Consider the following 27,456-nt stretch of genomic DNA (forward strand, 5'->3'; position numbering starts at 1 on the left):
GCAAGTAGATAAACAGGGACTGCTGCAGCGAGCAGGTAAACGGCGTTTCCGTGTGCTCTGGCTTCCATCATAGTGTTCTGTTGCACCAGAAGCAGTTTATTTATGCTGGCCACTTGACCCGGAAAGCTGTCTGTGGACAAACGCCAGCTCCCTCGGCCAGAAGTGAGTTGAGTACTGCAACCCCACAGTCGCCTTTGAATAGATTTAGCCATCCAGGGGCCATTCACTTTTCTTATACCTTTATTCAACTAAAGAGCTGTCAGTCCCATCAACAGGTTGGTCTGGGGGCCTTTTGTATTCACCTCAAATTTTACCACTTGCATAATCTGTTACCTTACTTTGCACCCTTCCAATGTTTCACTTAACACATCTGATGAAGTAGGCATCTGTGGATAGGTCACACTGCAGCAGCAGACACAAACTTGGGTACAATGTCCACCAAAGGGCATACTCTTTCCTCAATTTCTAAACTGAGATGCTGAAGCTCCAGATCCTGTCACCATGCCTTCCACACCAAAGCACACTCCTGATTTAGATATATACACCAGGAAATGCATTGTGTGTGTAGTCAGAAGCACTGTATTGCATGCTGCAGAGCTGAGCACTCCTATACCTGACAAAATAAATCCTGCTTTGCCTTCTCTCGTTACCTTTCACCTTCCAGATGTTTTGTACCATAACACCAATAACCCCCTGACTACTGGCAATGCTGGCTGAAACTAATTATAGAGTTGTAGTCCAGTAAATAAATAAGTAAATTAAAAAAAATCAATCAATTTGGAGGGCTCCAGGCTGGAGAAGGCTGCTGTATGTTAATCCTCTTTTTGGAAGACTGCTCCCTTGACGTATTGTTTTGGTAAATAATTTCAAGGTAAGGTTAAATCAAAGTTGAGATTAATCTAGGGTTTACCTGGTAACCAGTTATGATGTGACTGCTGCTGTTTTCCCAAAAATACGCTTGTCACCTTTTGTATTTTTAAAGAATCTCAATTTTTAAAGAGTAGATTCCCCCCCCCCACCAAGGGTGTAAACTTCACTTTCAAGACAAGGATTTTTAAATTACTGTGGTTTTTTTTTAAAAAAAAACAACCACACGTAAAAACAGTCATAGAATCAAGAATACTCTTACATTAGTACCAGATGTTTATAGTCTGGCAACTATTGTAACACCCAGTTGTGGTAGTGTGGGGAAGAAAAACAGGAGAAAATAAGAAGCTCATTTCTAGCCCTGAAGGTTGCAGAGAAAAGCAGGGATTTCTCCAGCTAATCAGTGCCAGAAGGCTTCCATGAAAAAATTAATTTCAGACAAGAAAATTAAAGACCACACATTTCTGTAACATACCATATATACAGTCATTTTCCCAAACCCCAAAACTTCAGTGTTTGAGCATATTAAAAATTTCAACTGAATTACCTGTACAATTACAATTCAACCTTGGTATGGATCAAAAGAGGCAGGAAGCCATTCTAGTGTTGGGAGATTAAGAAATAATACAAATTTACTAAAATGATTTAACATGAAATCGCTTTTTTAAAAAAATGGAGTACCTTTATTAAAATGTACTCAATACCACAGCACACTCAAATAATGTATCTGGGGCTCATCTACTTCATGGTCCAGTAATAAACAGATGTAACACTGCCATGTTTGCCTGCAATGAATGTTGTAGTGAACTTGTGCCAGCACAAAATGTACCTTGTATTCTACATGTTCTTTCACAAGCACTTCCAAGGATTAGTGTGAGGATTATTTAAACTGAACTTAAAGGATCCCAGACTCAAAACTGAACCAACTGAAAACAGGTCTTTGAAGCCCCAGTACACATATAGTTTACAGAGATTAGAAATTCTCAAAAGAGCACTTCTTGGTAAAAATGTGCCTCATAATAATGTTGCCTCTTCTTCTTGTATTTGATGATTCCATCTATTAGAGAAAAATAGGAGAGAATTACTGAAACTCAGGATGTAACCAGTAAATTATGCTGCAAAAGTTATGTCAATGGTTCTCATATTGTAGTTCCTTTAGGTCAGGGTTTCCAGGGCCCCTAAATACACAGCAAATATGGAGGGCAGTGCTGAAGACCTATAGGTTTGTAATACACCTACATGGTGAAGAGACAACTCTTCTAGCTACATATTCTTTCCATGCACACATATAGTCTTGCTGGGTTGCAACCTCAAGAGAAGAACTGCAACAGAGTTAATTTGGAAATCTTTCAAAGAATCATGCTGTGTCTCAAAAAAAGTACCCAATCAATGTGATGTAATGGTTAGAGCTTCCAACTGCGGAGACTCAGCTTCAAATCTATGCTCTGCAATGGGTGATTTTGGGTCACACACTATCCCACAGTGCAAAGTCTTCCTAAACCTGGGGCCATGGACTACATTTCTGATTGTCCCCATGGTCATGCTGGCTTGGGATGATGAGAGTTGCGATTCAAAACATCTGAGGGACACTAGGTTGGAGAAGACAGATTCAAGCATTCTGTTTGCTCAGTTTATTGTAATGGAAAAGTTAGGTTTTCTGGCTCATAATTTCCCCCCCTTCCCATGATAAACCCTGGCCTGATTTGGGGTCACCATTCTAGGTTTGGGGAGCTCGTCTTTTGAGCACATTGCTCAGAAAGGTCCGGAATCGACTCACTGTGGTCCTGCCTGTTAAATAGTTTCACTCAGTTGTTTTCTCAATAGTTTCTTCCCAGCTTGCAGTGTTGTTTTCTTTGGATCTGAGCGGGAAGAAACAAGCTAGATAGTTAAGTGATCATTCTGAAGCCACTAGAGGGAGCGCTTCCATTAGTCAATGGTTCACACCCTAACATACTGAACCACACATATGTGCTTTCAACTCTATGAAAACAGTAATTTATATAATTTTTGTAGCATGTAAAATGCTTTACTAGCTTAAGTTCTCTGCTAGGTCATTATTGGTCAGTGAGGGGCCACTGGGTTGAATGACTTATTCATAAGATCATCTAGCTTAGCTGGGACGTGTGGGCTCTCTGCCAAGTTCAAGATGCTAATTAATCAGCTGAGAAGATGCAGAGGTTCGGCAGTAGGTAATTGGTGACCTCACAGCTGTATACTTTGGCAATTTCTCTCCTATTTTCTTTTCCGGCACTTTCCTTTGGCCAGCAAAGACTTCATTTCCTAACTGCCACAATTTTTTCAGATAAGGGAGACCCACTGGTGCCCCCGCCTCCAAGCACTGCAGGATTACAAATATCACTCTTGATTGTTAGGCATGGAAGCTGGGGCTGACGCACCTGGTGAGTCAACAAATTCCCCACACCTGTCTTAGGAGAACCTGCCAATTGCTTTAAAGGCAAAGGGAGAAGGAATCAAGTGCCAACTGGGGTTGGCAACATTCACATGAACAAACAGCTCCAAAATAGTTCCTGAAGGGCAGGCTGTATTCGTGTTCTGTGTGGCATAATCCCACAGGCACTTAGAAACAAGCAGAAGGTGCAAATATTTTAGCTTCCTGAAGATTTCAAAGTATGCTTGAAGTGCCTGCTACAGTTGCAGAAGCCAGAGAGGTGAATAATATGTCCGATATTTGGGGCTGGGGCTTCAGTGACTGACCCTCCCCAGACTAGAGTGAACTATGCAAAATATGCAATGTTTATGCATTTTGACACTTCCCATAGTGTCAAAACCGAATATATGTTTTTAAACCATTGCGTACACAGCCTTGCCCATCCTTCTGTCTTGATTTTTGGCCTGTTTTGGCTAAATGACGAGTTAAGCGCCAGCACAGCCTTATTGAACCGAAGTGACTGGTCATGCAAATGTAGCTTATATGAGATACAAAAGTTCTTTGTTCCAAAACCAGAAAAGTAGAAACAGCCGAATAGCATACCCAACTTGTCCTCAGCAAACGTCATTTTCACCCCAACAGCAGAGCACCTCCTGCAAACAGAGAAGAGTAGTAAGCATCTTCATAACGACTCACAAATCAAAACAAATGTTGATACACTCTTGGCATGCAATTTAAAAACTCTAGGGCAGTGGTTCCCAATTAGCTAAGGACTGCGGATCCCCTGTTTTTCAGAAGCTAAGCCATGGATCCCTTACTTTTGAATTTTTTGTTATCTCCAGGGTAGTTTTGTTATGTGAACGGTGCCACGGACCCCCTGGGTGGGTTACGCAGACCCCGGGGTCCACAGACCACCAATTAGGACCCACTGCTCTAGGGGGAAAAAAACCAACACATGCAACTTAATACCTAAGTACTAAATGTTTTAATATAGTGAACAGCAATACTGGGTCAATAAGGGCCAGAGTTTTACTTGAATAACTGAGTAGATTTTGTTGGTAAACACAGAGGACTAGCTACATCCATTTTTGATATTTAAGGTTCGATTCTGTTTGCTTTTTTTTTGCTTTTTTTTTTTGCCCAAGGTTACAGTCCATTGCAAATGACAAAGGGCACAAGTATTAAAACATTATTGCTAATTTATGCATAAGCAAGTGGATGTATTTTAAGTATCTATTTTTAAACCATCTTTTTTAAACAAGATTTTACATTTAAAATTAACATTTGAAGAACTTCTTCAGTAATAAAAGTTTATGCAAGTTGCCGTCACATTTTATGTAAAAGAAATGTGCCATTAAAATCAGACATTTAGGTTACCTTTTGAGTTTTTCGGTGCATGTTAGCTTTAAGACATCCTGAATTCTCCTGCGATAATTTTCCTTTAAAAGGGGGGTTTTGGGCGTTCTTTTCATCAAGCAAGACATTAAGCCCTGAAAGCTGACTCCAAACCATTGTGGAAAATTCAGTTATTTACATTTTTTTAAAATAACAATCTACAAATACAACTCTTTTTGGCTTTTAAAAGTAGCTTCCCTCAATCATGCACTGCTATGAGCAATTTGACAGTAACAGTGGACTTTTTTTTCACCCCCAAGCAGTTCTTTCCCAGTGAATACTCGATTTTAAATTTTGCCAAGAAGGGAGAGTAAGTACAAGCCACCAGCTCTTCACAGCAGTCAGTTCTGCTATCATGCCAGGCTTGTCAACAGCTGTTTAACCTGGTCATCTGCAGTGAGTGAGACTTTCCTCCAGACAACCAGGCAGGGAAGCTGATTTTCTTTGAAGGCAGCAAATCACTAACATGGGGATGTGTGGACAGGTGGGCAGTTAGCAAAGCTGCATTATGTGCCTTTCCTAACGGGCTATTGAGAACAATCTGCCTGCTCCCTACATAAGCCACCACTTTGTAATTGCTTTGGAACCCAAGGAATGCCGCCCTGAAAAGCAGGCAGTCTGAGGAGAGGGAAATCTGTGGATGCAGCAAAAGGAAGAAGTCTTCTTTTCTATCTGTGAAAAAGGCTTTTGGAGTCACACGGTTTTGATGAAAGTTACTTTTGGATCAACAATTTCCGCCTCTCTGCAGAGGGCACAATCCCCTGGGGACATTCCTTGCGCAGGTGTCACCAAAATGAATGGGGCTTGCGCAAGGCCACTCTGCCCTTTTGAAATCAATAGCAGCTACAAAGGGGCTGGTGCAGAAGCAGCTGTCCGCAGACTCAAGATAAAAAGCCAGCAGATGTCTCAACCCTTCAGTGAAACAGAACACTGATGCTGCCACTTGAAGCCCCGTTTCTGGCTAACTGCTCAACTTCCAGGGGGTGAAAAACAATTTTGTTTTAAAATTAAGCTTACTCAGCTTGGTAAAGTTTTAAAACTTTCAGAACATACCATTTTAAAAACGTATTCGGATTTTAAGAGAACTTCTTTTTAAAAAACAGACCAAGTACTTTAGCATTAATTTAAATTAATTGAAAGAGGACAATCTATTTTACTGCTTCACCAAAATTAAAAAAAATGACAATTCATCACATTTACTTTGATTAAAAAAGGACTAAACTTTATTGACAAACTGCTGCAGACATCTTGACAAATTTTAGCTACCTATTTAGGCAGGCTTACACAAGTAGTAGCATTTAATCTTCCAAGAACAAAATGGGAGAACAGTGTACAAATCTATGTACAAAATGAAGCTCCTTGCTTTTTTCAGCTGCAATGTCCCTTTTTAACATAAAGCTAGTGTTGAGACGCACTTGAACATGTCACTGGAATGGCTAAAAGCTTTACAGTTTTGCCAATTTTAAGCCTGAGCTGTATTATGTACTGCAAACACTCAAGTGTTCAGCTTTTCCTTTAAGAAAAAAGAAAAGAAAAAAGAGAGAGACACAATGCACAGCTATTCATTTAATACTTCCTAATATCAAAACACTGGGCAGTTAGAGCAATATAAAAATTACAGAGCAGCTAGATGTCCACTTCTCTTAAAAATTCTTCATGCAGAATTAAGCCAAGAACACCTTTTGCTGGAGAACGTCCGTCACTAGCATCTCAACACTGGGGCTAGATTTCAAAACCCACATGGTCAATGTTACAAACCTAATTTTTTTTTTTTTAAAGTTAAACTGATTGAGAAAAAAAATTACTGTTTTATCTGTTAAGGAGAATTCTTTCTATTAACATTTAAACTTAAGATTAATCAAGCAATCTGCTTTTAAGGGCAAAGTGTTGACATTTGAGCTTACTTTTTAAACTGCGGCAGTTGCTACCATTACATTATGATTTTAAGTCATTAAAAGCCAACCCTGAATTTTGAAATGTAGCCTACTTTGGGGATTCTGCAACTACAACTTTTATGGGTTGCCTAAAAAACAAAAAATACTTAAAAGATTAACAAACTTTAATTTCATAACTGTTAAGCAAGCATGTCACTTTGGAAACTAACATTTTTTACCTCAACTTTTTCTTTTTAAAGGTACAGTTGTGTTTATATATCTAAACAGAGAAAAAAAAGCCACCTACACACTTAAAAATTGAATTCAGTCTTCTAAATCTAAATTATTTTAAAATACTACATACAGAAGCCAGAATGCAAGGTCAGTGGTGGGGGAGGATGGAGGTGGGAGAAAAAGGGAGCCAGAGAAAAATCAGGGAGACAATTACTTGTCTGTTGTGGGTAAAGCAACAGGAATCCTGGGAGATACAAGAATCAGAAACAACTGTTTGCTCAAAAGTGATATTTCCCCCTCATGTATGCTTTAATAGCGTCCATATGGGTGCTCTCTGTACGCTCCCTTCACTGGCCTAGTCGGAGGGGCCTTGAGCGAGGGCCTTGTTCCATTCCAATCATCTTGACCTGCAGGAAAGAAAATAGCGCATGTAGGCAGCAGAAAAAGGACAACTGTTTTGCTTTTCATGAATCATGGTGTTAGCAAATAACCCTGAAAAGAGACCTAGGCATAGATTTCAGTGTGCTACCAAATGGTGCTTTGGAAGGAACTGGAGTGTATGTGAAGTGCCATTCAGAGCTGGCAAGACGCAGAAGTCTTGCACAAATCATCAAGAGTCCAAATGGCTCATTGCAGGTAATGAAAACACAGAATTGGCCAAAGTTTTGCTGCACACAACTCCACTCCTAGTAGTTTATTAATGGAACATATATTTTTAAAGGACGCATGCTTCTCTACAAGTGGACAGCTTCAACTGAGGGGTTTACCGTAGTTGTCTGCTCTCATGTGTTACCACCATAGCCTTTGTTGCCCTGAGAAAATACTTTTAAAATTTAGTACAAGTTCTATCTCGCCTCTGTTTCATCACAGAGCTCAAGGTGGCATCGGGGTTTCCAGGGTGTCTTCCTATCCAAAGGACTGACTAGACCAGACTTCAGCAAGCTGCATCATGTGCCATCAGAACATACCCTCCTTGCACATGCCCAACAGGAGACCATACAGTCCTCAGGTGCAGTAGGAAACTATTATTTTCACCAAACATAGAAGGCATAATAAGGAGGAATATTAACAGTTTTGGGGGAAATGAAACATCAGAAAAGTACCAGGTTCCTTTCAAAAACAAGACAAAAATAGTTTTGCTGAAATCCATCCTCTTCTTACTAGCTAAAACTTCACACTTCTAATTCAACATAGCTGGCTCACACAAGTTATTTTTCTCATTTTGTCCACAGGAAAGCAGGCACATACACTAAAATTAGTTACAACTGAACTAATTAAGAGAAACATTGTCATGCCCAGTGGCCCAGAGGAAGTTTGGTCCCTTCAGTCAGGAAAATCAGAGGATGCAACAGTAATACTGAAGAGGCAGAGAAATAATGCTTAGAGTCAACCCAAAGGAAGAGGACAGATAAATGGAAACACTGGCAATCTTTCACAAAGATTGTCATGACCAGAAAGCTGTTTCCATAGTTGCCAATATCTCAGTGTAGAAGGGGACAAACCTTCTTAGAGTTGCAAGGAGCTCTCATTTTTATCTTCCTCATACTCATCCGAGAATTCTTTGGCAGCTAAATACTTCTTGTCTCACACTGGTGATATTTAAAGCTTCATGGATTTCATGACTGTACTGTGCCAATGTGGAATGGAATTATTGGCAAAGAATTCAGCATCCTGAGAAATCCAACCTTTCCTTTACAAAGATACACACATACAGTCCTTAGCTTTAAGCATTTAAAAATGGTCTAGAATGTGTGGCAAAATGTCAGCTGAAATCTTGCAAGTTAAAAATGAAAGAGAGAAGACCACAGGGCTTTATTATTCCCTGCTGAGTGTCTTGCACTTTCTAGTGGTTAGCAGAACAATAACAGCTCTGCTTTTTGGTGCAGAATGAAAACTTGGGATGAAACTCACTGGTAATTAGACTTTCTAGTAAACATTTTCATTGCACTAAGATAGCCAGTATATTCTTAAGATTATTGGACATTTTCAGAGTAACATCAGCTAAAGGCAAGATCTCCAGATTTGTTCTCAGCTGAAAAGACTCGTTATATCCTACATACTGCCTCTCAAAAAACTTAGATCATGATAACCTTTTTATCTTTTGCATTCAAGGCAAAAAAATAACTGACTAAAATATATCGAACACAGAGTTCTGCTACTGCCATGGCAACAGAGCATGCAGACGTACCATACGCTTCATAAGATTCCTGTGCTTCACCATGTCCATAGTCATAATATTCTGTTTCCCTGCAATAACAAGACGGAGTATTATTATTATCCCTTGAGATGGTGTATCTTTCTAATCATCATGCTGTTATTATTTAGGATGGTCCAAATGACCATCTATCTCACAGAGAGGGTAATGTGAACGTGCTTCTTGCAATAGTTAGGAACTCCCTAGAGCAGATACTATGCTTCCTTGCAATACTGCCTATTAGCTAAAGTTGTAAGGGAAGAAGGAGCCCAGGCCCAGCTATCTTCACAAACAGTAAAGGAAAAGTTCATGCCAATGAGGCCGAGGCTTAGTGGATGCGATGGGGTCCTTTACCTGACTTTTGGGGAACACAGTGCTTTGCAATTCTGTAGTTAACCAATCACTCAAAGCCCAGGGAATGCTGGACAGTGCTGATCCTTGTAACACAGATACTCATGGTATAGATGCAGAAGCACACACAAGCACAATATGCTTGTGTTCTACTGAAGATACAGGGCAATTAAGAACTAATGTGGCTCAGTTGGTTAGAACGTGATGCTAATAAAGGTTGTGGATTGGATCCCTGTATGAGCCAACTGCATATTTCTGCATTGTAGTGGGTTGGACAACATTACCCGCCAAGTCCTCTTCCAACTTGATTCTACGTAATCAAAAGGAAGCACTTACTGTTGACCCTGGCTGTAGTAGCCTTCATAGCCTTCGTAACTTTGCTCTGCATAAGCATCGTCATAGCCCTGGAATAGACAAAGAGGCAAGGGTGGAGTCAGCTATTGTAAAAAAATAAAAAATAAAATACCAAGCAAAGTACCATCTATAAAAGTCCAAATCACAAAAGTGATACACAGGTACCCCCTTCAAACACACATCACTTTACCTTGCAGTTATCCAAACAATGTCCTTGGAAATATTTCACGCACTAAAAAAATACAATTGCCCAGTGTAGATATAAAAATATTGGTCTAATAAATGGAATAGACCAGACTTCCCCAACCTGTTGTCTTCCAGATATTTTGGACTACATCACCCCAGTCAGCATGGCAAAACCTGGTTTCCTACTACAAAGTTTGTGAAATTTATTTAAGAACTGGTACAATCACCCTCCCTCCATACTTCCGAGCAACCAAGGTCGCCTAGATTATGCAAGTAGTCCTTTGCCAATTAGTCCTTCACTGGGATCTGGGATCAAGTCTTATTTCTGTGCATCAGAAAGCATTAAAGATGCAGTGTAAGGAGGATGAGGCTAGCAGAGAGAAAAACAACTGCCAAGCAGACACAATTTCTGTCTCTGCTTGGTGCTATTTTCTCCACTGAAGACAAGGCTTAGTCATTCTTAAGGGCCATTACTTTTTAAAGTAGCCAGGTCCAAAGGCCCGTGCTATTATCAAGCTCTCCTGTACAGCACCAAGCAAGCATGCCTTTCCCCAGTGCAGTACTTATCAAATGACATCTGTTATATTCTTTCAAAGTTGTGTGTGTGCACAAGAGAGGAAGACCCCACCATATACAGTGGTACCTCGGGTTACAGACGCTTCAGGTTACAGACTCCGCTACCTCAGGTTAAGAACTTTGCTTCAGGATGAAAACAGAAATCGCGTGGCGGCGGTGTGGCAGCTCCAGCAGGAGGCCCCATTAGCTAAAGTGGTACCTCAGGTTAAGAACAGTTTCAGGTTAAGAATGGACCTCCAGAATGAATTAAGTTCTTAACTCGAGGTACCACTGTATTTAAAACAGTATGATTTTACTTTAAACAGTCATAGCTTTTCTCAGGCTTCTGGGAGATGTAGTCTGTTAAGAGTGCTGAGAGCTGTTAGGAGACCCATATTCAGGAAGCTACAATTCTCAGAATTCTCTGGGAAGAGGGATTGACTGTTAAACCACTCTGAAGATTGCAGCGCTGTGAGGTAAATGGGTGGGGGCTCTTAACACCTCTCAGCACCCTTAACAAACAATAGCTCCCATAATTCTTTGGGAGAAGGCATGATTGTTTAAAGTGATATCATAGTACTTGAAATGTAAGGTGTTAACGTGGTCAAAAAGGGTCTAACTCTGTGGGAGGAGCAGGCTATTTGCTTGCAGGTCCCAGGTTCAAGCCCCAGCATCTTTAGGCAGTGCTGGGAAAGACCCTGGTTTGAAACCCCATAGTGAATCGCAGTCAATCACTGCTGACAATACTGTGCTAGACAGACCAGTCATCTGACTCTGACAAAAGCTGCTATCTATGTTCTTACATATGTATAATCTTGGGTGTTGTGGATAAACCAAAGTTTTTAGGCACAAGTGATCTGTTATCAGACTTTCTCCCTCCTCTCAGAAAGTTAAAAACTGCTTACATAATCTTCATAGGTCTCTGGTGCAGGAGGGGGAGGAAGAGGTATTCTTTGAATGCCGGCTGCCCGAGCTCTTGGTGCAGGGGCACCTCTCACTGCTGGAAGAGGGGGAACACCCCGGGCCACAGCTGCTCCTCTTGCAATGGCACCTCTCACTGGGGCCCCCCGCACAAGAGCTCCACGTGGAGGTGGTGGTGGAGGTCCCACACCACGTCCCCTATAAAAAGGGGACAGAAGAGTTAGCAGGCACACACAATCTGCACACAACCATGCTCTGGACACCCACTAAATCTAATCTGTTGTCTATACAGATGCTCAATTTGCAGAGGCCTAGCAGCAGAGATGAATGACAAAATTAAATCTAGTAAAATTTGCTGTGTGATGTACGGAGACATGAGCTAAAAATGCCCAAATATGAAACTTGGATTGAGCAAGTAGCAAAGATTTAAGTACCTACCAGAATCACTTCAAAGATAAGCCAAACTAGCAGCATCAGCTGTCAATGCAAAAGGCGCAAGAGATCTCAAAAAAGAAATGGGCCTTTATAGTCTTTCTAAGTTTAGCACAAAGTAGTTTTTGGAAGCAAAGGAGAGAGGAAGCATTATCACTTGATGTTCATACAGCCCAGTGTCTATATATATAAAGATGTGTATGGAAAAACCTACACAACTGAGGCTGCTTCTGATATTTGGATTTTGAATAATAATGATAATAATAATAATAATAATATTTTTTTATTTATACCCCGCCCTCCCCAGCCAAGACCGGGCTAAGGGCGGCTAACAACCAGTAATAAAAACAAGTTGAATAATTTATGGGGGTTTTTAATGTTAAGAACAGGAGTTGCCAAAGGGAAACATAATAAAGGAAAGACATGAAGTAAGGGGCAGATGCACAGATGTAGGTAAGCAGATTAGCAATTTTATGGAGCAGTGATGTCTAGGTCAAGAAGGGTTAAGATAAAGTAGCAAAGAGCAGAGCAAAGGCAGCTGTGAAGGGCACTTAAAGCTATATCCACCTGGCCTGAGAGACTTAGAAAACATTCAACTGTCTCTCTGAAACAAGGGTTGGAAACTTTCTTAAATGAAAACCAAAGTTTCAAAAATCTCATGTTATCCTTGCTTAGTGCAGAATGCATTGGTAGGACCGTGGAGTTTAGGAATAATTAAAGATGGTCTACAATTAATGGGCCACCACCCTATTGGACAATTCATAAACCCCCTCAAAGATCTGGTATTGTCAACATGCTGAACAAGAAAAAGCTTGCAACTGCGAGAGTAAACTAAGACTCAAAACCCACCACCTATGGGAAATATGACTGAGTGCCTTTTCTATTGCCTCTCACCTGTTCAGCAAGGCTGCCCCACTCCACACACTAAAAAAAAAATTGAAACAGCCATTAAGCCCATATCGCTTCCCCACCTCCCCAAACCATCAGAAGCACAATCTTACTGCTTAAAGATGCAACTACAACCAGCAAGAGCTCATCTCTAGCAACATTTCCATTTGTTACCTAGGAACAGGTGGAGGTGGGGGCACAGCTCCCCTTCCTCGTACAGGAATCCCTCGACCTCGTGTTGGCTCTGGCACACCATTGAGATAAGACAGCTCCAGAAACTGCTCCTGGCAGATGTCATCCATCATATCCTAAGCAAAAACAGAGGGAATTAATTTCTAGGCCATGCAAAAAATAATAATCTCACTCATTTTATTTGAAATGGGTTTTTGTGCTGCTAACAGCAGCTCTGTTTGGAAAGGTATAGGTGAGTGCTATGGGCAGCAGCCTAAATCACAACAGCTGCCACAAAACATCCTCTGCACCCTTGTAGAACAGCTGGCCTTCCTGCCTGTCAAATGCTCTGAGAAGTGGGCTCCCTTAGCAACCTAAATTTCTTGTTCCCATTCAGAGGAGGCAGGAAATGGTTTCAGTCCAAAGAGCAAATGCTCACCAGTAACTCTAAGCTGCCTCTTTCCACTTCTGTCCCTGCTCTGTGCATTCTGCACTCTCCAGGGGGTACAATTTCAGGCAATCTGTGGAGGGATTAGCAGCAGAGCAAAAGCATTTCACTCCCTAAATCCAGTAGGGAATCCAGTCACTGATGCCAATCTGTTGGAGGGGTGCAACAGTAACACAGTAAAGTGTTAAAAGATAGGGGGTGGTTTTGGCAAACTAAAAGGAACAGATGGCTTCAAAGAAGAGCGACCACTTTTGTATCCTTTTTGATATGTGGAGGCCTTCAAAGCTTCACAAACCTTACATGCAGTGTCTATGTAGCTCTACCCCTTTGTGCACCATATTCAAAACTGAGGCACTCGCAGTCATTTTGTGTTGTGTGCATTAGAACAAAAACAAATATATCAGAAGTCCATTGTTATTCACAGCAGTGCAGACATGGAACTCTTGTTCTGCTTTAGCTGCACAGCAGTGCCTGTCTAAGAGGCTTCTACAATTCCCTGTCTAGAAGCTCAGCTCAACAGGGATAACTAAGACAACCCCCACCCCCAAATTCCTGTGTACTCTCCACAATGTGTGCACATACACACCTCACACCTTTAGAACATGAGATCCAACAATTTCCTCTGCTGATGAATAATGAAAGCTAGTCATTTCTGAATATTTCTAGAAAGGTCTTTCTGCTTTTCAAGACAGATATTAAACCTGAGGTGAAAACCCCCCAGCTAGTCTTAAAATGGTGCATTAGAGCTAAAGTTCCCTTCTCTAGTTGAGTTGAAACCTCAGCAGGAGTTTCCATTTCAGAGAGCTCAACTGCACCTACAATTCATGTAACAAATTTCAGAAGGCAAAACCAAACCAGCAATCCAGATATTAGAATCCTTGGTTCTCTAAAATGAATAAAAGATCAGGAGGTCCCCCCGCCCCACAAAAAGAACATTTGCAGGTGTTAGCAAATAAAATTCAGTTCTTGACAACTTTTGGAGCAGCCAATCTCTTGATGGCATCTTCCCTAGAGTCCAATCTTTTGACCCTTTAATAGCCTTTAAGTTCTTAAGTAACTATTGCAAAATCTCTAAGATTATAATTTTTAAATGTCAACCCAACACTTTTTTCAAAATAGGACAAGGTCTTTCGTATCTATGACTGCTTGGAGTCTTTTTTGCAGAAAGACATCCAACTGCATAGGTGGGTTGGCTGCAATTAAGTTTTGGAACGAAGCATTTGTTCAGCTCCGGTGATTGAATTGTCAATACTTAGTACTGCCTTACTCAAAACATTATCTCCTTTTTCTTTCTGACTGAGCTTATTCTATGGAATATGCTTTGCCACAATCTGTTCTCCTTGAACACACCTTGCCAAGACCAAACATGTCATTATGCAGAACATTTTAGAAAAAGAAGGTGGTATGTACCGGAACAAGGAACTTTTTGACTTCTTCCATGGCATGGGCCATAAGAGCATAAGCCTCACAGGGTGGCCCGAAAACTTCAATGAAGACATGCAGGTCCATATTTAAATGAGCATACTTTGGGTCACCCCCCTTGCGCAGTTCTTCCTCCTGAAAAACAAACAACTGTTACAGTAGATGGCTAGAGGTTTTAAAAGACAACACAAGCCTTCCTGTTACTCACATAAAGAGACAAGTGTTGCTTTGCCACATCTGCAAACAGATGCCACCAACCTCTCAGAATTTTTCCCCAGGAAGCAGAGACAAATTCTATGATGCTTAAAGGAATGAAGTATTGGGATTATGTCTCACATCTTTCCCTAGTTCTCAAAGAAAAAAATGATCATCCTTACCTGCTTGCTGTAAGGCAGGCTTCCTCCAGATTTTTTTTGGCCTACAACTCCCATGATCCCTAGCTAGCAGGACCAGTGGTCAGGGATGATGGGAACTGTAGTCTCAAAAAAAACATCTGGAGGGCTGAGGTTGAGAAAGCCTGCTGTAAGGTAATTTTACTATTGCTTCCAGTTTGCATGTGTGAAACTGGATTCAACACCTTATTGAAGGGCTCCATATATTCATGACAGAACTAACTACTAAGGCTTAGGAGGCTGTTGCTACAGCTCTGGACCCTTCAATCCATGAGTTATTTTACTGGGCTAGTAATGACTTTTATGACAGTTTGACCTAGGTGAATTTTACTGCCATTTGGAGAGGCCCATGTAATTGTGGCAGCACTTGCTTTACTGGCCAGTGGTGCTAATCTTTTGGTGCACAATTAACTGCCCACCCATATTTTTAATCTGGAAACTTTTTTTTAAGCTGAGACTGCTCTGTGCTTGGACACGGACACACAAGTGGATTCTTCACACCTAATGACTGCAACAGCAACTGCTCACCTATTTGCAAATAAAGGTGGCAGGATAAAACACAAGTACAGGACTAGACATTTTGGTAGAAATCTCAGACCCCGACAACAGTCTTTCATTTATGCCTCCTAGTACATAATTCTAAAAACAGGAATCAAAACAAAGTCTAACATTAGTTTTACTAAAAAAATTATTTACCTGTGCCAACCCTAAACTAGTTATCCCCAGATGGTCCAGGCCCTAAACTTTTGCTTGCTTATATCGACTCCAAAGAATTTTGCCAACTGATATTCCAAAGAAATATGAAAAATGGGCTTCCAATAAGATTCATTTATTTCTCTTCTCACTTACTTGGCAATGAAAAATCCTGACTAGCATAAACTCAAGATTTATTTACTTGGTTTTAAACAATCTAGAGGCTTAACAGTAGCCTTCACAAGTACAATTTTAAAAAGTTAAGAAAACCAAGATTTCAGTTAGATGCCCTCTTCAAAGTCACATGGAAACGTGAGAAGCAAGAGCTCAACTTTGAAGTGATGCTCTATGAATCTCTTTTCTTTACATAGCCTAGATACAACAAACACTTGGCATTGGTTGTATTAGAAAAGACTATTGCATTCTGTTAATGAGCTGCCTGCTCATTCTGTGATTAATGGCAAAGCAACAAGTACTCACTCCTGGGGATTTTGAAGTTCTAAGTCATCAATGCATTTTTCAAAGGTAAGTAACACAACACTTTTACTTAAAGGCAATGTGCTGTCAACAAACGGTTGGCCAACCCAACCATCTATGAAAAAAATCCAGAGTTCTAAAACACACAAAAGTATTTGTACTTTGAGCCCAGTACCCCTACCTTTGCCTTGTCTCTCATTGACCCCTTCCCCAGTACAGATATCTTTGCTCCAGTTTCTTCCTGCAGTCGCTTGATGGTGTTGCCTTGGGGTCCCAGGATCTTCCCAACAAAGTTAAACTAAAAGGAGAGAAACAGATTTTTTTCTTAGTTTCAAAAACAGAATTAAGTTACCGTATTTTTCGCTCTATAACACGCACCTGACCATAACACGCACATCATTTTTAGAGGAGGAAAACAAGGGAAAAAACATTATGAATGAAACAGTGGATGTATCATTTTTGTGCTTCATGCTGTGGCCACAGACATGTGATCTGATGGTGAATTTGGGGTGACCCAATGCAAAAATCCTGAGAATTCCTGTGGATCCATGCTTTGTAACCACGTTTTTGCACCATTGCAGCCCCAGGCAACAGTGGGTGCGTGATTTTTCTGGTGCAGGCTGTAGCCATGGACATGCTATGTGATCTGATGGTGAATTTGGGGTGACCCAATGCAAAGATCCTGAGGATCCATATGGATCTATGCTTTGTAACCACATTTTAAGTGGGGAGCGAAGGAAAAACAAAGAAGGAACATGAGAGGGGTGTGCAGAGAAGCAGCTGGCTAAGAATGCAGGAGAGGGATTTAATGGGAGGGAGGAAACAAAGGCAAAAGTTTCTCCCCGCCCAAGCCAGCCATCTCTCTCTCTCTCCCTCCCCCTCTCTCTCCCTCCCCCCCTCTCTCCCTCTCCCCCAGCAGCACAGAGAGGAATTAGAAGGAACGACACTCTGCTTTCCCCTCTGCTTGCCTGGAGGGGAGGGGCTTTCCCTGCTCTTTGTTCGTTTCAGCAAACACAGCAACGAAACAGAGGCGGGTGCGCAGTAAGACCCTGAGGCAGAATGCAGGAAAGCAGCCACTTCCTCTTTTCAGGTTTCCCTTCTCCGTGAAGCGCGATTTGATTATTGCCTGATTTTTCGGCTCCAGGGACCACACATTCGCTCAATAACACACACAGACATTTCCCCTTCCTTTTTAGGAGAAAAAATCTGTGTGTTATAGAGGGGAAAATACGGTACTTTAAAATTTATACTGCAATGACTAGGATCAGCAATTATAAGTTTCCCTAAATTTTAAACTGTACCCATTTTGGCTTTCTAGAAAAAACCAAAGGGTGAATGAACCAGATTCTGGTAAGTTAGCAATCAAGTGTGTATAGTGAAAGTGTTTGCATTTTAAAAGAACACACTGGAGGAAAGGTGGCTTAGAGGCAAAAGACTTTTGGTATCACAGATTCACATCTGGGGGCTTGTGGGAATGCTCGGTAAACTTACATGTATAAGATATGTTGTTTAAAAGGTTGGACTAATTAGGGGGCATTAGGGACACCCCCCAATTTTTTTATTATTTTGACATCACCTAGAGAAACTGCTAGTAAAAAAATATCTAGAAATTGTTATTTTAAAAAAGTTGGTAACCCTAACAAAAGCCTTTTGACATCACAGCAGGATCAGTCAGGATGGTTTCCCTGTCTATTTTTAAAGAAAATGACAGACTTTAGGGGGGCACAAAAAGCCCTGATCTATTCAATGCCACTTCTGTGGCACAACTCTAGTTCTCATCTTACTACCTAACTGTAACTGAAATCTGGCCCCTTTCCCCCATGTATATCACTGTCTCCCCTCCTCTCTTTTTTCTTGCTATGGCAAATTTAGACTGTAGCATCCTCAGGGCAGGGACCTGTCCTCTTATGTTTTGTGACATGCCATATGCACAAGGAATGATATATATATTGCCAATAATAAACATTTTCAAGTACAAAAAATATCATTCATAAGCCTATGCTCTGGCCTGCTACAAACACAAAGAAAATACAGCAGAAACACCTTGGAAATATTTAACAACAGCAATAAATGCATTGGCATAAATCAGGACAGCTCAAAGCAAACAGCTGCTGTGAGTGGAACTTGTCATAAGCATCCCTTTACAGGACATTAATGAGGCATTTGCTGGCCTTCACCTTAGGGTATTGCTTGACTGGGATGAGAACTCGTTCTTTCAGCTTCATGTTCTTATGAGAAAACAGGTCCAGATAGGTCTCTTCCTCATCTTTCTTTGATTCACCTTTCTGAATTTTGTCGATTTCTAAATAAGACAAAGCATACAATTGAGACAGCACTTCAACCTTTTTTAAAAAATAAAAACCCAACAGGATGCACATGTAAAAGCAGGTACAAGAGGCAGCTTGTCTAGAATCACCCCCCTCCCCATTCAAGGTACATGACTGTGCAAGTGAGTCCCAAACTCAGTTTTTCCACAACCTAGCCAATAGGCCCACCAAACAAACAAACAAACATACATACATCATTGTCCTATTTGCACTTATGTTAGCTAACTGTTTCTAAACCAAAGTGAAAGGGAGAGACAGCTGCTTTTATACAGTTTTGCTACTTTGTAGCTTTTCTCATTTGCTCCCAGCAACATCTTACCTACGTATTGCATTTTATTAAGGCAGTAGCCATGCGGAAGCCAGTTATTACCCAGTTCTCCCCCAAACATTTCTAAGAAAACTCTACAGACCCATGCCACACCAGAACACCCCCAATTCTGAGACGACCACGTCTGCTGTAATGGAAAACATCCCGGTGCAAGACCCTTTCTTTCTTGCCTGTCTTTACCAGGCAATTTTGTAACAGGACGATCCCTTTCTGCTCTGGTTGTGACATCAAATATTTGAAGATGTGTGTATTTGCACTAAAAGGAAGTCCAAGAATGTAACTGGCAAGCTCTCAATTTGCAAGTGACACAACTGGGCTGCTTGCCAAGTTCCAAGGCCTTCCCTATGACAGGCTGAAGGAAATATAGGAATTTCAAGAAGATATTACTACTTTTTGGGTAGGCCTTCTCTAAACAAAGCCCAAAGTTTTCCAAGGATGCAAGAAGGAAAACACCTAAGTCACAGAAGCTCTAAGACATAGGTAGGCAAACTAAGGCCCAGGGGCCGCATCCAGCCCAATCACCTTCTAAATCCAGCATGCGGACGGTCCAGGAATCAGTGTGTTTTCACATGAGTAGAATGTGTCCTTTTATTTAAAATACATCTCTGGGTTATTTGTGGAGCATAGGAATTTGTTCATTCTTTTTTTCAAAATATACTTCGTCCGCCCCGCCCCCCCCCAAGCTCTGAGGGGCAGTGGACCGGCCCCCTGCTGAAAAAGTTTCCTGACCCCTGCTCTAAGAGTTTACTCAGCAACTATGGAACAAAAGTCAGTCCAACAGTAAAACTACTAGGACCAATAAGTAACTTCAGGTTGAATACAAGATGCCTACCGAAAGTAAAAAAAAAAAAACCAAAAACTTTCATGATAAAAAGACAGAAATTGATCAGTAGGTTTTACTCCCCCCCCCTTTCATTTAAATGACCTTGAAGAGCCCTTCTAACCCATATTTCAGGCTCTTTGAATATTAAATTGATTTTCATAGAAGTCACCAAAGCATGCTAAAATTTCTTGATTTTTTTGCATGAAGAATAAAGGTTTTAAACCACAAGCTGTTCAACATTGCTAAGAGAATTACTGAAGCACAGAAACCAATTTATTCTGTTAAGAACTACATTTTAGAAAAGATTGCCTTCACCAGGAGAAACAGAGTTTTATGCATCAATGTGCACGAACAATATAAATTCTATTTTAAGGAATAACTAGCCTTGCTGTAACATTTTGACTTCAAACTCCATAATGAACTACGGGTGAGTTAGGTTATTTACCAAAAGGCTGATAATTGATTTGCCAAAAGCCTCCAGACCTGGTTGGGGGCTGCAGAAGACTGCAGACACCATCTTACTCAACCATAGACATGCATGTGCAGATGCGGACAAGTGTCTCACCAACGGAAACAAATTCCTTTTGTTTCCCAACAAACTTGCTTGGAAATAACCTGTTCTGGAGTAACTCAAAAAGAAGCTTCCAGAAAGGTATAGATGGACATTCTCTGATGCTATTACTTTTCTAACGCAAAAAGCGACACTTTTAGATTTCCGGCTGCTGCTGTTGCTGTAAAAGCTATCCAAGCTGAAGCTGCCCTACAATGGCACTGCTGACCTGCCAGAAAACCACCCAGAACTTCTCAGGGGTTCACGAGCCCATGAAACCAGGGTAACTAGCTCCACATGCTCAAAATATTATACTGGTACCTGAAATTGATACATTTCTTATGTTAACAAGGCTTTTGTATATGAAAGTGTTTACATACTCATAGGATCCTCATACACTCCTATTCTTCTGCATTTAACAGGAGTGGGAAACTTTTTGCCCTTCATATGTTGCTGAACTACATCAGCCTTAGCAAGTACAGCAAACAGTCAGGGATGGTGGGAGTTGTAGTTTAGCAACATCTGGAAGTCAAAAGGTTCCCAAACCTGGCATAAATGTTCACCAGTGCTGAACGCCATGGCCAACTGCATTGCAGCAGTGTGTGAGCACCTACCTTTTAGACAAAGTCCAAATGTAAAGGAAAATATGGCACCTCATGTAACTAAATACAAGGCCTAGTCTAGTCTTTAATGCACAAAACAATCAACACATTGCAGATACTTTGCCACCTGGACAAATGGATTTTTACTCCTACCTTTAAAAAAAAGCAAATATCTAGCCAGAAGGCTATTTAGCAGATGTAATAATATTTTATTTCAACTCCCACTCATATACCCAGCACTCTGCTAAACAAGGTCAGAACACCATTCTCTGTGCATGAATTAGCAATGTTATACTTCACTCATATGGCTCCATCAAGAGGATTCTAAAAAGGCCCGGAATAAGGGACTGCCAGAGGGCAGTGCTGATGAAAGAATTAAAAGCTACAGCATATGCTAGACTGGACAAATTCTAAGAGCTAGTCTTGCATAGTTTCAAGGAAGCACAATCGGTTTAGGTAAATATATATCAGTACCATAATTTAACCAGAAATACTGTACACCTATTGATCTATGACCTTTTTTATTGTTTTATAGAAAATTATAAATTTATATTTTCCAATCTCTCAATGAACTTAAAATAACTGAATACCAGTATAACTTTTGGACAGAAAGTAAAAGCTGTAAAGTTGGCTAGAATCAGAACTTCATTTAGGGAGAATAAGGACTAAGCATACTCCCTTGGATATAGGGTAACTAAGAGACAAGGAAATCAGAAGCAAGTTGCTGATAGAAGAAAGAATCCAATAGAAAAACAGGTGAAAGACAAGACATGAGAGGTCTCCAAAGAACTTCACATTGTATACAGAAGGGAAAGGGATATCATTGGGAAAGGGAAAGAAGAGGAGTTTGGCTAAGAGGCAGGATGGCAAAAAGTAGGACAGAGCAGGTGGTAGGGGTGGAATTTTTTACTGCTTTATTCTCCCCCCCCCCCCAGGAAATGGTTGGCTTTATAAGTTCGTTAGTAAGAGTGAATGGAAGCCAACTGCATATACAATATTATTAGGCAACTCTGGATGTTTTAAAGTTTTTAACTTTGTTTACTAAATACAAGTAAACTAAACATGCTTAATTAGATCACCTTTAGGGCAACAGTTTTCTGATGCAAATTACTCACCAGAGGTCATAGACACAGCAGGGACTGTACACTACTAACAGGAAGAAAGCATGTTGGTAAAAAGAGGCTAGGAAGTACAAGTCTAAAGCAGGGCTTCCCAACTTCTCTAACCCCTGATCTTTTCAACTCCACTGACACACTGGGAACTTTAAAAGTGTGTGGTGGGGACCACCACAAAATGGCTGCCATGGGGGTGTCATCAAATCATAAAATGGCTGCCACAAAGGCATAGTCAGATTTAGTAAATGAAAAAAATGAATACTGAAACTACATGTTTCTTACATGGGAACTGGCCCACTCAACCACAATCAAATAAAATTTTACCTAGGTGTTGTTACTGAGCAGTTCTATAAAAACCAGTCTGGTGTTTTCCAGTATTACCATGGCACAAGAACACTTATGCAAGTCATGGATCCTCATGTAGTTACAACGGATGCGAACAATGCATCAATTTATTTAAGCTAGGGTAGCATTTGTCCTACTCATTGTGCTCTTGGAAGAGCATTTGAAGACCTCCCCCTCCTCCCGTCATTTTGCTCTCCTCCCTTCCTCCAATCCCAGGGCCCTGGATCTGTTGGCTGGGTCATTGCCCATGAAAGCTGTTTCTTGTGCCTGGGAGCCTGGCTTCAATCTCAGCCTTAAAAAGTACATACGGGCAAAGGAAGAAATGGGCAGAGCTTTGCTCCATTATTATGATGTAAAGGCTGAGACTGGTGTAAGATAGGCTTCCTCAACCTTGGCCCTCAGTTTAGAAGTTCCAACCTTATCAGATCTATTCATAAGGAAGCCATAATATGTGTGATAGGACTATTCTCTAGTATAGAATATTTTTATTTTACCAAATTCTTCAGTGTGTTATGGCTACACACATATAAGTCTACCAATCTGTTCTCAAATAGCTGATGAAAACTATTTCTTTCATCAGACAACCAGTAAAAAGAAAAAAAGCCCAATCAATTAATTCTAATCAAGTACAGTGGTACCTCAGGTTAAGTATTTAATTCGTTCCGGCTGTCTGTTCTTAACCTGAAACTTTTCATAACCTGAAGCACCACTTTAGCTAATGGGGCCTCCTGCTGCTGCTGTGCCGGCAGAGAATGATTTTTGTTCTCAACCTGAAGCAAAGTTCTTAACCCGAGGTAATATTTTTGGGTTAGTGGAGTCTGTAACCTGAAGTGTATGTAACCTGAAGCGTATGTAACCCAAGGTACCACTGTACTGCCCTTTCCAGTTTTTTTTGAAACTACATAGAAAAGGGGGGGGAGCACTTTTAAAAAACTAACAGGAAGGAACTCAGAAGAGATGGAAGAATGAGGTAGCAAAAAATGAGGCTGAGGTGTCTCACACATCTCTTGGATTGCAGGTTATGGTCTAAACTTGAGACCCTGACAGGACTTTCTGCCATAATTGGGCATAGTGGCCAGGTGACCCAAGGGGACAGCAAGGGCCAAGAAACAGCAGGTGGTTGCAAAGCAACTTTTACATATTGATTTGAATTCTCCAGCTGTGAGGCTTCTGCTGGCTCACATATAATTTGTCTAGGATTTTCTAAAATGTTTGGAACATAAAAATATAGGACAACTAGAACAATGACTCTTGCAATTAATATATTAGTTATGTACTTAGAAGTTATTTGTAGAATATAAGAAGAGTCTAGAAAGCTCTTCTGCCTGTGGTTACTGTATAAATGTTTTTGCAAGAGCAGAATTTACTGTTTGGGGTGTTTGACTTCATTCTCAAATTAAAATTCTTTACTGATACAATTTCTTTACTTTCATTGTTCTTGCCAGTGCTTTAAAAAAGAAAAAAGGAAAAAGGAAAAAAAATGTTGGTACTCACCATAAAGTTGTTACAGTAAGTGCAACACTTTTAACATTTGGGGTGCCAGTACTGAGTACCCCTGAGTACCCACAGAAAAAGCACTGCTTCTTGCATAGCAATACAACATGAAGCTTCTCATTCGCAGAGAAATAAAGTAATGAAACAGGCCTGTCATCCAGCAAGATTAAATCAAAGCACCTCTGAACTGTTTCAAAAAGCAAAGAAATCTGCCTTAATTACATGAACTCTGCTTTAAAAAGTTAATTAGTTCTTAGATCAAGAATGTTCCTCACCTTACACACAAGTCAAAAATCTAGCATTCACCTTTGTTCTAAATTCTGACTGGTTATTTCCAAACAGTTGTTGTTCTCTTGATATAGTGAAAGCTTGAAAGCACAGCAGCTGCACTGTGGTGATACGGCTACAGCAGGCGATTAGACACTGTCAAGATGGGGAAGGAGGGTGCTAGCAAGACAAAGACTGCCATTTCCACTCTATTTAATAGTTTCACTGGAAACAAGGACAAATACAGATATGCATAGCAATGAGATTACAAAGCCCTCTGTCTCAGCAAGAGGGGAAGGGGAGAGATACACAGAATGCTCTGCTTGAAATCTCCTGGAATAAAAAAAAAATCCCAATACTTGGGTGGAAATTCTAGGGTCCAATTCTCTAAGTCTACCTCTGACCACCAACTTAGATGGCATTTCTGTACCCACTATCACATTATAAAGCCTATAGTGCCACTAGTACCAATCTTCATAACAGATACACTAGAGGCACTACAGACTTCACTGAGCAGAAAACCACTGTAATTTCTCCAGCTTGACCAGGGTAAGAGGTGACCAACACTACATGCAAATTAACTGGGGTTTTTTAACCATTACCGTCTGACTAGTAAGACACAGACACTAAGCAGAAGTGCTGGAGCTCAGTGGTAGAGCACACACTCAGACTGGGTGCCCACCATTTCCAGGGCTGGGAAAGTTTCATCTGAAGTCCTGGAGAGCTGCTGCCAGTCAGTGTAGGCAATACTGAACAAGAGGGGCCAAAGATCTGACAGGTGAGGCAGCTTCTCAAGTTCCCCTTCCTCATCCACAACTTCCAGATCCAAGAGAGGATGGCAGAGAATTGACACAGCCTGCCAACTACCTAAACGAGCCTTTCCCAACAGATGTAAAGTAGTGTAGGAGACTTTCAGCAGGTACAGCTTGAACTTGTTGTGTCAAGAAAAGCTGCACCTCTGCATCACTATTAGAATAACAGGAGCCCTGAACTCTACTTCTACCTTGGCGATCACTATTATAGTCCTCACCACCATTTCTGTCATTCCTATGTACTTTCACACCTCCATTTGAAAACAACTGTCTTCCCTTTGTCAGAAACAAGATAAACAAGATTCTGGAGGTAAGGCCCACCTTCCCATCACTACATGAAAAATTACATGCCCCAGACTCCATGTTAAGAAACTTCCAATTTCCTGCTTTACTACACTCTCTGCCACTCATATGCATGCTCTCCAAGGCAGTGTTAGAAACTGGGATAGAAAAGCTAGGAGCCAAATGGCTCCTAGGACCTGGGTTGTGGACACCAAAACAGAATGTCTAGTCACCATTGGGGGAGGTTGGTGAAACTTTTTGATATTTTGGTATCACATTTTTGAATTAAATTGTTAATACATATTTAATTTAATGTTTACAACAAAAATATTGGTACCATACTTCAGTTTTCAAAACACTCTACTCTTTTTTGTTAAACTCCATAACATATTGTCAATCCTTAACATACATTTCGAGGCTTCAAAGCACATACATTTCACTAATCCTTGAGTGTCAGCCAGGTGCAAAAAATGACACCGACTTTTTGAAGTGCTTGCAAATGGAGAATCTTTAGGAGCGAAATGCGCCTGGCGCCCTGCTAATTTCGAACCCTGCTCCAAGAGTATAACAGTCACTTGCCTATGGAAAATAGGAATTACCACCATAAACTAGGCAAGAAGGATTCTCTAAACTAGAAGAGCAGTTTCTGTTCAGTATTCCTTTATTCATACCGTCAACATGCCACACCTACCATTTGAAAATATATGTAAGCAGATGGGTTACATGGGGGTGGGAGTTTATTTAAAATGGCAAAGGAGCCCAGTTTTACGACCTTGACAAGAATACAGGATGGGGGTTTGGGGGCGGGGAAGAGGAAGAGGAAGAGACAACGAATTTGCTCAACTAACTGGAGTATAAACTATCTTGAGTTCTCCCATCCTGTTAAGTCTGATCAACAAATAGGATCAGCACCAGATCAAATGGGTTCTAGCCTACCAAAACTTATACTGAGGGGGAAAGTTAGGGCACATATGGCCTTCTTCATACACCTTTATACTTGATTACATTTTTAAGTATATGCCTGGAAAAGTAAAGGATGTCAGACTAACTATGATTGGCAGGGGGGCTTACTAATTTGTACTATAGTGTTCCAGTGGATGCATTCAGGCACTCCACCTTTTCTGTTACTATTATTCTACAGGACGCTGGGACTCATCTCCCCACCCCACCCCCAAATCAGCCGAGTAGTCGCCACAGTGTCGGCGGCCCCTCTCCCCTCCCCTCCCCCACGGCAGGGGCGTTTACCGGCTTGCAGCAGCTGCATGGCGTGGGTGAAGGAAGGGTCCAGGCTGTCCTTCTCGGCCATGAGCTCGGGCAGGTACTTGTTCTCGGGCTCGGCCTTGGCCGCGGACCCGGCGCCGGGAATCAGCGGGGTAGGGACGACGCTGGGGGCCGGCGGAGCCGAGCCGGTGGCCGAGGGCGGCAGCAGGGGCGGCGGCTGGGGCCCGCGCACCCCGCCACCTCCGCCCCGCGGAGGCCTCCTCGGGGAGGCGGCGGCCTGAGGCGACTGGAGGCGGCCCGGGGGAGCCGCCGGGCCCGGGGCCCTGCCCAGGCGGCCGGGGGCGGCGAGGTCCTCGCGGCGCTGCATCCGCGGCCGAAGGAGCGGCAAAGGCGCGCGAGGGAACAGGGTTGCCACGCCGACTGAGCGCCGGGGCCGCCGAGACAGGAAGCGGAGGGAGGGCCGGAGCGGAAACGCCTCGTGCGCGCGGGAACTGCTTCTGCTTCTTCGCCTCTTTCTTTCTTCCCCTGCCTCGCGCCCAAAGTACGGCCGCCTCCAACCGTTCTTCTCGACTCAAGCCAGGAATGCGCGTGCGCAGACCTCGCGAGGGCGCCCACTGCGCACGCGCCAGCCTAAGGCCTCTTCGCCACGAACAAAAAAAATGCAGTGCCGGGATGAGCCGCGCAGGCGCAGCATTCCATTGAAGAGACGGCCCTCTTTCCTATCAGCTCGCCGTGCGCACACGCCCTGCGCATGCGTCTTAGATGTAATTCAGGGCTCATGCGTGGTTCGTAGACTACATACATATAGAGAAAAAATACATTGGAAGTAAAGGTTCACTGTACAAATTCCCTCCTACTTCTCTCTCTCCTCCCCCCCCCTTTCCATAAGAGAAAAGTGAGCGCTGCTCATGGAGAACAATAGAAAGTAGTTTTTAGCTGGATTCGGAAAGCAGCGTGGCCTCCCCGAAACGAAATGGAAGCAGCAGTACAAAGAGACGTTAATGCTCTTTCTAATTCAGCTTTATTCCGTGGGAAAATATGATTTGG

The 27,456-nt window shown here is 41.7% G+C and overlaps 1 protein-coding gene across 4 annotated transcripts; it reads right to left on the bottom strand.

Moving 5' to 3' along the window:
* Nucleotides 1-1,527: 1,527 nt before the first annotated feature.
* Nucleotides 1,528-27,011, bottom strand: KHDRBS1 (KH RNA binding domain containing, signal transduction associated 1). 4 transcript variants are annotated; one of them, XM_083511636.1, is made up of 12 exons: nucleotides 26,434-27,011; nucleotides 18,421-18,545; nucleotides 16,425-16,541; nucleotides 14,670-14,816; nucleotides 12,815-12,948; nucleotides 12,647-12,676; nucleotides 11,305-11,518; nucleotides 9,641-9,708; nucleotides 8,948-9,006; nucleotides 6,974-7,166; nucleotides 3,860-3,909; nucleotides 1,528-1,924 (listed from the first exon to the last, which is right to left on the bottom strand). In XM_083511636.1, the coding sequence occupies exons 1-10, from the start codon at nucleotides 26,774-26,776 to the stop codon at nucleotides 7,069-7,071; spliced, it is 1,335 nt and encodes a 444-aa protein (XP_083367762.1). In that variant the 5' UTR covers nucleotides 26,777-27,011; the 3' UTR covers nucleotides 1,528-1,924; nucleotides 3,860-3,909; nucleotides 6,974-7,068. The 4 variants fall into 4 exon arrangements, with proteins under 4 accessions (XP_083367762.1, XP_083367761.1, XP_083367764.1 ...); XM_083511635.1 differs by having other exon boundaries at nucleotides 1,528-2,726; nucleotides 4,634-7,166; nucleotides 26,434-27,010; XM_083511638.1 differs by lacking the exon at nucleotides 12,647-12,676 and having other exon boundaries at nucleotides 26,434-27,009.
* Nucleotides 27,012-27,456: the final 445 nt, after the last annotated feature.

This window comes from Podarcis liolepis, assembly GCF_965112155.1.
Source record: "Podarcis liolepis genome assembly, chromosome: 7".
Classification (NCBI taxonomy): Eukaryota; Metazoa; Chordata; class Lepidosauria; order Squamata; family Lacertidae; genus Podarcis; species Podarcis liolepis.

Bases quoted from the DNA above. Each gene is read 5' to 3' on its own strand.
- KHDRBS1 (XM_083511636.1), bottom strand. From the start codon at position 26,776: ATGCAGCGCCGCGAGGACCTCGCCGCCCCCGGCCGCCTGGGCAGGGCC. The intron at 12,677-12,814 runs GTAACAAATGGA...TTTTTTTTTTAG, and splicing joins CCACCTCCACCTGTTCCTAG to TGTGTGGAGTGGGGCAGCCT. The intron at 7,167-8,947 runs GTACGTCTGCAT...TCTTTCCTGCAG, and splicing joins GGAATCTTATGAAGCGTATG to GTCAAGATGATTGGAATGGA.